General features: G+C 48.6%; 2 protein-coding genes and 1 pseudogene across 8 annotated transcripts in view; 2 read left to right on the forward strand and 1 right to left on the reverse strand.

The window, feature by feature from the left end:
* ENOX1 (ecto-NOX disulfide-thiol exchanger 1) overlaps window positions 1-11,129 on the reverse strand; it is a 402,429-nt gene that overhangs the window by 121,319 nt on the left and 269,981 nt on the right. For all 4 annotated transcript variants that reach the window (XM_023536375.1, XM_023536373.1, XM_023536376.1 and 1 more), the window contains one exon: window positions 3,448-3,660. In XM_023536375.1, the coding sequence (XP_023392143.1) occupies window positions 3,448-3,660 (213 nt within the window). The remainder of the gene's footprint in view (window positions 1-3,447; window positions 3,661-11,129) is intronic.
* LOC111745414 lies at window positions 4,276-4,394 on the forward strand (annotated as a pseudogene).
* Window positions 7,225-11,129, forward strand: part of LOC111745408 — a 7,916-nt gene continuing 4,011 nt past the window's right edge. Inside the window, exons 1-4 of one of the 4 annotated variants that reach the window (XM_023536378.1) lie at window positions 7,225-8,509; window positions 9,439-9,547; window positions 9,761-9,941; window positions 10,009-10,629. In XM_023536378.1, coding sequence (XP_023392146.1) covers window positions 8,417-8,509; window positions 9,439-9,547; window positions 9,761-9,941; window positions 10,009-10,084 — 459 coding nt within the window. In that variant the 5' untranslated portion in view covers window positions 7,225-8,416 and the 3' untranslated portion in view covers window positions 10,085-10,629. Of the gene's footprint in view, window positions 8,510-9,438; window positions 9,548-9,760; window positions 10,630-11,129 lie in introns of those variants that run through there. The other 3 variants (XM_023536379.1, XM_023536377.1, XR_002782638.1) reach the window with 3 other exon arrangements.

Genomic DNA, 11,129 nt, shown 5'->3' on the forward strand with positions numbered 1-11,129 from the left:
AAAGCCAAACTGCTCTGCGGGGCCCTGGAAACTTCTGACTTCACTGCTTCCTGCCTCCCCTCCAATGTACTCATTCATTCTCCCACCCGTTGCCAAAGATCTGTTGCCTATCTCGGTGTTCCAGACACTTGATGTGTATCGATGACTAAAGGAGACACGTCGTTTCCTTTGTGACGCTTGCTACAATAATCGAAAGCAGACAGATTACTAAGTCATGGCACATGGCGCTGAGCTCTCCGGAGGACTAGCGAGGGGCAGAGATGCTGGACCTACTAGGAGAGGAAGGCTCAGGAGGGCCTCCCGGAAGGAGTCGCCTTGCGGCCGGACCGAGGGGAGGACTCAAGCGTGCAGAAGGGGCGGGGGGAGCACATCGGACCGAGGGACGGACGCGCGAAGGCTCGGAGGTGGGAGGGAGCTCTGACGGGCCCAGCAGGAAGGGGCCGCCGGGGGCGAGTCAGGGACACCGACGCTGAAGAGGCAGGCACGGGGCGCTTTGTAAATCAGGGAGCGTGAACGCCACGTCAAATGCAACGGGAAGCTAGTCGAGGGACTGAAGTGGAGAAGACACGATCAGAAGACGGTGTCTCAAAAGTAGACCAAACTCAAGAAAGCGAGGCGAGAACTCCGTATGGCGGGCACTGCGAAACGCCTCCCACGGCCAGGCTCTCCGTCCTCCCCGACACGAGAGCTCTAATGTTATTCTGGAGAGCAATGCGCCCAGTCGGAGAAGTGTATTTCCCCGTTTCCTTGTAGCTAAGGCAAGACCACACGTAATAATTCTGCACAATCAGACATAAACGGAAGTCTGTTTGGGATCTTGGGCGAGCTTTGCTTTCTTGCTCTAAAGGCACAACCCCTTCTTCTGTCTGTTTCCATCTACTTTTTCTCATTTGAGTCCAGCCTGTGCGTGTGTGCGCGTGTGCGCGTGTGTGATGGCAGGAGACATAGCAGTCATCTTAGATAACCATCTAGGAAAAGCTAACAGCATCGTGAAGACCTCAGGCCTGACAACCTCGAACTGCTGGCCCAGTGCCGACGAACACCTAAATCTGGATTTTTACTGTGTGTGAAAACAAACAAAGAAACACAACCTCCATTTATTTGAGATAAAGTTTGGTCACGTTTTTTCTGTCACTCGCAGGTGGTCACGGTGTCTAACTGACACACCGGGCGATAACGTTCCTGGGCAGCCCGCACTTGGACGGCGGCGGTTAAAACGCGAGAAATCGGGCCCGTGTGGAGGCAGAGGCAGTGGGACTTCTGGTGGCCTGGGTGTGGGGTTTGGGGGCGGGCGTAAAAATGACAGGAGCTTGGCTTGAGGATTTATTAAAATGGTGAGTTAAATCCAGAGGGGAACAGGTTTGAAGATGAAAAGCAGGAATTTGATTTTTGATATTTTATAGTTGAGGTCCCCAAGATGTATCTATGGGGGGTGATCTTCACTCAGGGGTTTCCATGAGTCGGGGTTCTCCTCCAGAAGCCCTGGCCCCGCCCCGGCCCCTCCCTCTCTCCTTGGACGGCGTTCGCCCCGCTGCCTGCCACGTGCCATGCGGTGCCCACGGGAGCTGACTGAAGGGGAAGAGGCCTATGGACGCCCATGCTGCCTGCGGCCAGACGCCCGAGCCGCGGGAAGCTGCTACCCGCTGTGGCTGCAGACCTCGACCTCACTTTCCAAGTCAGCTTTTGTCAGCGACGAAACGCTGAGGTTTGGAACACGCTAGACGTCTCTGTCTGGCTCAGGGGTTTCACACGCAGGCCAGCTCATACCTGTACCGTGTCAGGCAGGTACATCGCATTCTTTGAGCCGCATGCCCGGGGCCATGGTTTAATAGCTGTTTCTTTCAACAGATACTGCCAAAGAAACCTAAATTCCTCCCCTTCCCCAGGACGTGGCTGCCTGGGTCTCCACTGTTTGGGCCAAGGGGTGTCTTCTCTGCCAGGTGGGGCCGTACCCTGCGCAGGAATGCGAATCGACTTAGAATCGATGCCAGCGGCCGTTCCATTGTTCGGGCGTTCGGCTTCCTGCCACACCTTCACGGAGCCGCATCATTCGAGTTGGGTGGCCTTTGCCTCTCTCCCTTCTCTCTGTTACAGTCCGCCCTTCCCTCCCTCCCTCTACCCACCAATCCGGTCTTTGCTTCCCTTGTTTAAAAGGTGGTACCGATACTAGTGGTTTCTATCCTACCCCTAGTAACCCTAATTTCAGAACTGCGGGACACACATGGTTGGGTAGGAGGCCACTCCTCGGGGCATCTGGTAAGGCGCCGTGACAGTACCCTGTCTGGAACAGAGCAGCTCCATTTTTCCTATTCATTTACTGTAAAGAAAAGTGTCTCAGGTTGGTCTCGTACTGAGTATTGGGTCATTTATCAGAGTTTATGTTTGGGAGCTTCTCAGATAATATTTAACGCTGCTGCAAAAATGGTCTTTTGACAACTAAGTCACATGATCCACTTTTACCCTTGAGATGCTGGTTTTTCAAGCTCCTCTCTCTTCCCATCCTAACGGATACATTATCCCTGGGGCTTACGCTGAGCAAAGAGGTGCTGGGCCTTTCGGCACATTACGTCACGGACAATAACATTTACTCTCTGAATGAACATGGAGATCACACATGTCCCCGTCTCATGTGGGGCGCTGCACCTGGTATGGAACAGAGCACGGCATTGTCACACTGTCATCCAATGGCTTTTACCAAACGAGGGGACATCAGCAGCTGTGATGCATTATGCCACTGTGACATTAACTACAGACACAGACAGAGCGCTCGTAAAGAAAATATATGCCCTTTTTTTGAATAGAGCCTTGGGTAATTACCCTGCCTATTGTTCTGTGAGAAAGCCCGTTTACACCCCTTCATCGCTTTAGGATCTTGGCATGAAAAATCGCCAGCTTTTAAGTAGTTAAGGCAATTTGCTTTCCAAATAAAGAAAGGACCAAAAAAAAAAAAAAAAAAATCATACTGCAGAGAAATCTCTGCTCCCGAGTCACCCGTGTCGACAGCCAAAAGCTCACCTCAAATACAGGGTCCTGGGGCGTTTTCCTGATGGTGCCTTGTTCCTAACCAGAGCCCGAGGGCAGTGTATTCAGGGTCCCTTCCTAGACTGTCAGCACTTAGGGGGACAGTGTCGGCTGTGGCGGGTCCAGCGGGCACGGGTGTGTCTGGCTGCCCCGCCCCGCCCCGCTGGCCGGGCCGGGCCGGGTTCTCTGCAGAAAAGCTACAGAAACGTCGCTCACCTTGAGGAGTAAGCTCGCAGGGCGGGGTCCGCGCTCCTCCGAGTTCGCCGCAGGACGTGAAACAGGTTATGAGGGTTGCCAGTGAACATGGAGTAACGTGGGAAATTATTAAACTACTTACCCCCACACGAAAAAAAAAAACAAAATAAAATGGCTACATAAGGAAAGGCAAAGCACGACAAGACAGGTGGCCCCCCAGATCTTACTTACATTGAGTGAGGATGCCGGTCAAGGCGTTTTTGAAGATCTCCTTGGCTTCCTCCATCTCTTGCTCGTGGGTGGCTTTCTCGTTCATCAGGCGGCGGACGTGGCTGTTGGCCGACTGCACCATAGAGTAGAACTGGTTTGCAGAGCGCCGGCTCACCTCACCCCGCTCGATCCAGGACAGCAGCACGGTGACGGCCTCCGAGAACTTGCTGTCGTCTGGAAATGGGAAACCAGCAGGCTCGAGTCACACCCTCGGCGTCGGCTCCTCTCGAGACAGAGCGTGGCCTATCTGGACAGGTGCGAGTCTCAGAATCTGTCTACCACCTGGACCAGCTCAATTTCAGTTCCGTTCGGGGCGTTCTCTGCGACCCTGGTTCCTCTCTGTTGAGTCTGGCTCAGAAAACTATTAGTAACCTATGCGGCTTGATCCTCTCGTCGGAAATATTATACAGTGAGAACAGTTTTCTGACTTGTAGAATCAGCCGAGTTAGTGTCGAAATGTGAACGACGGATTAAATTACTTTAAAGCTAGTTGAAATGTAAGATAGTGTTCCCGAGGTGTCAGTAGGCTTCGGTCAATTCTTGTTCTACGGCAGTTCAAAACTAATTTCACTTTAGGTTTCATATGACATATTGGATTAGGCTGAAAAATATAATATTTCCTTGTTTCCAACAAACAAGAACCTGGAATGGTCAGTGTTGGCTTTGGAAGGCTGTTAACAAGCCAATGGAACCTGGTTTATGGGGCGTGTTGGGGGCAGAGGGATGGGCGTGGGGGATGAGGTTCTACTGGTAAAGAAGTGACAAAGTTTATTTCAAAGGCATCAAAGAGTCTACAGCCACGCCGCCCTGAACAAGCCCGATCCCGTCTGATCTCGGAAGCTAAGCAGGGTCGGGCCTGGTTAGTACTTGGATGGGAGACCACCTAGAAGGACCAGGTGCTCTCGGTGTAAAAACTAAAAAAATAAAGGATCGTAAGCTGACAAGGTCCTTGCAATCTGTGAGGTCAACCATTGTCTCGTCTAAAAAAAAAAAAACCCACAAAAAAACAAAGACGACAAAGAGACTTGCCTGTCTGGGAATGGATACTGGAACAGACCTGTGTCCTACGGTGTGGAGGGGGAGAACAAACAGGGTTGAAGGTGATTAAGTTAATTAGAACTGGACGCTCTGTGTCAGTTATCACAACGTTAATCGATCCTATGCTGAAGGCTTACTGCTTATTTTCCAGGCAAACTTGAAGGGAGGAGTGTTTCACTGGTACCCTTCCACCTCTGGAAACCCCTGGAAAGTGTGATTTAAGAAAAATATCCTACATTTTTCAAGTCAACTGGGTAGAGTCTGAATTCTACAAATAAGGAGCAAAACGTGAACAGAACATTCAGATTCTTACTCATTTATTTGACAAATACTGAGTGCCTACTACACTGCCACCACTGGAGGGACATCAGAGACATCCTTACGCGTTTTGTGGATGTGCATGTCCTATATGTGATTACGTAGTGTTTATATGTTATGATGTGCTGTTTTCATAAACACTCATATATACACATATACATGTACACATATATGCATATATGCATATAATGAATGCAAAGAGGGGTAAAGGAGTTTTATTTTATTCACCAGATAGTTTATAATCAATCACTGTTAGTATTTAAAGCATCGCACGGAACCTGCATTCATGCGGCGCTTTGTGAATTCTGTAGCATGCTATAGAAACATCGTGAGCACCTTACCCGCCCCCCGCCCCCCGAGGCCACCGCCCCTCCCCACCCCCCACTCCCCCAGACCAGGCTACAACGCACCCTTTCAGCATCATAGCTGGCTTGCACCATTTTGTCAACTCCGGAATTTCGGTCTAAGTTTAACTGTCAGCGAACTCCGGCTATAGTGTTTCGTATCTCATTTCATGGACCAGGGCGGCTCGTATAAGATAAAATCCATCACACAACTTAACACTCCGTTCAGCCCATGGAGAGGCCCATAATTTAGCATTATGCTTGTGAGAGACCCACTGCAGCCGTTACAGTCAGAATAAATTCCGCCTCCCTCACACTCTCTACCTCTCGCCCTGCCAATATCCGTCAGAAGAATGGGTCTCCGAAAGGACAGCAGAAATAAACCTAACGCTTATACGAAATCTTCTCTTCGTCTTAAAAAATAACAACAAAAAAGAGAACACTGGCTTCATGAGCCATTTTTCCCCCTTTGCTGCTGTGACTTTCATCTCTACAGGATATAGAGAAAGAAAAATCTGGAACATTTTTGTTATTGAGCTTACGAGGAGAGGGAGAGAGGGAGGGATGGAGGGAGGGAGAGAAGGAGAGACAGAAAGACAGACAGACAGACAGATTATTTCATCTTTCTTTCCCTGGCAAGCTGGAAGTTTTTCTGACCTTGCTTGTGGTCACTCAGTTCATAAATATCCTAATTTACTGTCAGGAATAAAATGTATGTTTGCTCGAATGATCTAAAAAGCAAATTTTATTGTTCTTCACTCCTAGACCCAGAGCATAAGATCACGAGCAGGTTATAGTTAGCCAAAGGCTTTCAGAGCAAGAAATGGCATTCTTAGAATTAAAAAGTGAAAATGTACAATTTAAAAACTAAGTCGGCAAGAGACTTTCTATCATTTTAACAAGTAATGGACAGAATTCCAGCAGCTTAAAAAGAAAAGTACATAGTTTTGAAAACTCCCAATTTCATCCTCCTTCCTGAACTTTCTGAAACTGGCAGGTCGATGAATGACTGAAATACTGAATTTCAAATTAAACATAAAAAAAAAAATGTGTTAAAGCATGATCGCTAAGCCTCGTCAATATCCGTTGCCAGGTAGGAAGTGCCTTTACATTAAGACTCAGCCAGTGTCTCTCCCCACATGGCCGTGGAGGTATACCGATTGGCAGTGGTCATTGTCAATATCTACCTGTAAAGTCAATTTAGTATTCAGTGAAAAGATCACTGAAGAACAGAAAACAATACATACTCATTGAAACAGGATTTAGACTGCAGCGTTCCTAAAGCGATTCGTGTGTAAAGAAATGAACACTGCTTGCAAAAATCACTTCCGACGCACTTGGGAGAAATCCAAACGCTTCCTGCGAACAAGCTGGGGCGTAGCTCTGAACACGGGTACGGTCTGAAACTCAATGTGCAGACGTCCCTCTCCCACAGTGTGGACTGGGAGAGCCGGCAGAGGGTGATCGAGCGAATACGGAGCATTTTCTCATTAGGAATTGCCCAGAGTTTTCTAATCAGGCTCCTTTGCAACGGTCACCCCTGGGCTTACCTCAGACGCTTTCTCCTTTGCCTTTTCCCCCTACATCCACCTCCCTTCCCTTTATCATTCTCATCTTGGCCAAACCCAAGGCTGGTCCCTGCTTTTGCACGAGCTACGCACACATCCTGGGGGCCCTCGCACTCCTGGCCCATGGAGTGGGGGGGGGGAGGGGGCTGTAATTCTTTGCTTTAGATTCAGCCAAAGCGCCTTTCATCAAAGACGCTTCTTTGTCACCCTAAGAAAAATTTGGTGTCCCTTTGCTATGTTTCCACAATTCCCTACGTATCCTGCTCTTAAAGCGCTAGCCACTCTGTACCATTCATTGCTGGTTTATGGATCTGTCTCCAGGTTTGAGAGGCTAACATGAGAACAAAACTTCCAAAAACCATTTCGATCTCGGGTCACTCTGAGTGTTTCCCTTTGCAGTCTGTCTATAGCTCGTTGCATTCTACTTCTAATAGATTTACAGAGATTTAACACTCGAAAGCTCCGAATTCAATGGCCTTAGGTTGGGAAACCGGTTCATAATAAATATTTTGATTTCAAGAGTATTTTCACATTGTCTGCCAGAGATGCATGTTCTCATGGCACATAAGCCGGTGGGTCCTTTCCTCCTTCGGGCCTCTGAGGTCATTGCCATGGCTCTGCTTCTATAGTAAAGGTGCTGATCTGCTTAGCGAACGACCTGCACATCTTCTTGAAAGCATTTTTAATTCTGAGAAGGCAATAACCATCTTTTGGCTTTGTGAGGAGTAAGTAATATAATGATTATCTATCACACGTCAGTGTCACTACCTAAATCCATACCCATCTCCATGCATTTCTGGTTCCTTCGGACTCTGTGAGCCTCCTCCCTTTCCCTCTCTTCCATGTTTATTGGGCACCTGGCCCCTAGTAGGCATTAGAAAAAATCGAATCTGGATAAGTCTTTGCTATTCAAAGACCACAAGCATGAGCCTCCATTGGGAGCTTGTTGAAAATGCAGACTCACTCTTACTCAGGGCTTCTGACTCAGAATCTGCATTCTACTCCAAGTGATTCATATGCACATTAAAATTTGAGAAGCACTGGGAGAAATCCTCAATGAAAGAAAGCCAGGGAAACTGGTTAGGAGCCCGTCTAAGTGAAGAGATCATGAAAACCTGAAATGGAAATTTGCAGCTGAGACAGTGGAAAATAGTGAAAGGATCTGATGTGATTTGTAGGAGCTTTGGGAATCCCTGTCCCCAAACCCCACACCCCATTTCAAGAATAGCTGCTGAACATCTGTCACCCCCATCCGGAAAAAACGATGTGGGGGAAAAAAAAAAAGAAAGAAAGAAAGACTTGGGACTGGGCGCAGAGGTCACCGGAATGCCAGGCATTCTGTTGAATGCTGTCCAGTGCCCTTGGTCACCTGACTCCTCGGGGGCGTGAACCTCCAACTGTCTTTGACTAGGCTGTTTTACGGCGTTGTAGAGACAGAACATTAATTGGGGAAAACTGATAACAACACAAGTCATTCTTCTCTATAACAATGCAAATCAATTTTTGTCCAGGAGAAAAGAGAAATATTTATAAAGCAAACTCTCTTTTGAACCAGGTTTAATTTCTTAGTGATTCCCTCATTAATGAAAGAGTTAAAAAGGAATCACTGAGACGTGTTCTCTTGATATTTGCAAGGCAGCCGTGACTTCGCTGCCACGGCGGATGTTGGCACCCAGTGAACTGCCAGCTCCGCAAAGCAGGGCCCCGGTCTCAGCAGGGGGGCACTTGGTGAACTTTAATCAAATCGACATCCAGGTGATAAAGGGGAAAAGGAATCCAATTGGTAAGCAGTTTTTTCTCCTCCTGTGTGTGCAGAGGGAGCTCTGGCCCTGAATTTCAGAACAGCAGATGGGATAACAGGCCGTGAACGATGAATAGGAAAACCGAGGTGGGCTCCAGCACCCGGATCTGGGGCAGGTCATTAAAGAAATGACAAGGCGGGTAGTTCCGTGGTTGAAGAAAACGTATCGAGAACGAGAGGAAAAAGAACACATTCTACAACGCTTTTCTTTCCAAAGAAATGGGGACACACATACGCGTGTACACACACACACACACACACACACACACACACAGTGATGTGTCTATATGGTTGTCACCGCTTTCTGGCTTCTATGACAGCCAGAAATAGCTCACGGCGCACAGACACAGACTGATGCCAGCAGAGTGGGAGTCCCAGGATGGCCAAAGTGTCATGATCACCACGTTCCTAAAACCTCAGTGTCCCCACACCATGGACATCCCGAAACAGGTCTCCATTTTCTGGGTGCTCGATTGACTGTCAAAAAGGAGTGGCACCTTACCTGTCCTCTGAATCCTGGATAGTGTAAAAGGCTATATACGTGGTTAACCTTCCCCACCACACACACACACACACACACACCCTCCTCACCTACTTAGTACCTGTAAAAATATCAAAACTAAAGGCGGGGGGCAATAGGAAAATGCACTGATTATTCCTGCTTTGGGGTCAAGCGAAATGCTTCCTGGTGAAGCGGCCGGCCTTCCCTCCATGACGGTTAAAAATGCCCATGGATGTGATTCGCTTACAGTGTCCCCGGGCCCTAAGAAGGGAGCCTGGCTTTTAGCTGATGGGACTGCCACCTAGCTCACAGCATTATCGAGTTTTACATTCTTAGCACCATGAATATGGACACCGTCTCCACCTCTTCCCCTTCCTGCAGGCTGACCCCGGGCCGCTCCCCACGCAAACCCGAATCCCGTGCTCTGAAAAGTGCGAGTGTTCATCCCAGGGGGCTGGCATTGTGGCCGGGACATCAGGAAACCCCAAGGGTACTACTGCTTGTAAAGCTCGGTCAAAACTTCACTGGGTGCAGAGAAAAACTCTTTACGTCATCACATGATGAAGGATTGCGTGAAGCTTTCTGAAGGGGGTTAAAAGTACACGAAAACTTTTAGGTGTTCTTGCCAGGAGACCCCCGGGAATCAGAATATCATCTCTCCTTGGTGTCTGATCAATGTGTTCCTTCCGCCATCCCAACACAGGGCTCCTCCGGGGGCGGTCAGTCTGTGTCGGACACGCCGACGTCCATGACCTCATCTGCCTGGTGCCACAGTGTCTGATGAAGCGCAATTATGCTGCCATCGAGCTCCTCCGCACTCTCTCAAAGCCACGTGGTCACCGATGGGGCTGTGACCTGTTACTTCCCAGTCAGTCCTCATTAAGGTAAATTGTCTCAGAATAATGTCTATTTAACCAGCAGGGCGCCCGCTAATTTTCTTTTCTTTTCCAGATTTATATTAACGTTAATAGATCTGGGTGCTCTGGGTCTTAGACACCACGCATTTACAACACCACGATCCTTCTGACTTCAGAAGGCTCGGTGGCCACCGAATGCGGGGTGACCAGAATGCAGAAGGTCTCCCCCGCTTTCACCCTTCTGCATGGCCGGGGGTGTCTGTCTCTCCTGAGACGGCCTCTTGAACTTCCAGCCACGGTACGGGGTGCTTTGTAATCACTGCCATCACCCAAGAAACGCTCACTGCGTGTGGCAGGGGTTTGTGTTCCGTGTCCCCCTAGAATCCCCTACTTCCCCCACCCCCATATTCAGCATGGTGCCAGGCACGTGGTACAGGGCTCAACAAACACTTGTGGAGTACCCGGAATGACAGCTGGGAGCACGTCACATCCTCACACTACCGGTCACGCCGGGCAGCAAGACCCGCCAGAAACAAGACATGCTCATGGATCCAAACAGCTAAGGAGCAGAGGCAGGCATGAATTTACTGAGCATCTACTATGTGCGTGGTTTTGGCACTCGGCAGGAAATAAAGGGACTTGGGGGTTATAATCAAGACGCGGCTTCTACAGATTTTGCTGGAGAAAGCTGATTTTTAAAAAAAAATTGCAAGAATAAACAAGTATGATGTAAAATGGGGGAAACGTCTGTCATAAACATAAGACGCAAGATTCCTCAGGGGAGGAAAAAAAAAATCAAATCCAATTAGGTATTTTCCGATTGCCTTTCCATGTCCTTTCTGACCCAGGCTGCTTCACCTCGGGTCTTGACTGCATTTTATATGCCCACGGCAATGCAATCATCTTCAGAAAAACAGTTTCCACGGCTCCTCCCGTCTGGTTTTGCAGCATTATAAGGAGCATGGAGTGGATTCCTTCTCTGAGGCAACCAGTTTCCTAGGCAATTAAATGCTGTTTATATTCCAAACTCCGTACTTGGGCTGAAATTGTCAAGCTTGGTATTACCTGAGTGTTGCTTAGGATGTATCCCCAGCTAGTTCACTCTACTGTAACTGCCATCTATTAAAATTTCCAATCTGTTCTCTCCTCGAGGGATCGCACAGTACTTGGCAAAGGTGCAGCTTCTAAATTCTGCAAATTATACTCACATACATA

The sequence above is a fragment of the Pteropus vampyrus genome, unplaced genomic scaffold, assembly GCF_000151845.1.
Source record: "Pteropus vampyrus isolate Shadow unplaced genomic scaffold, Pvam_2.0 Scaffold154, whole genome shotgun sequence".
In the NCBI taxonomy this organism is placed as follows: Eukaryota; Metazoa; Chordata; class Mammalia; order Chiroptera; family Pteropodidae; genus Pteropus; species Pteropus vampyrus.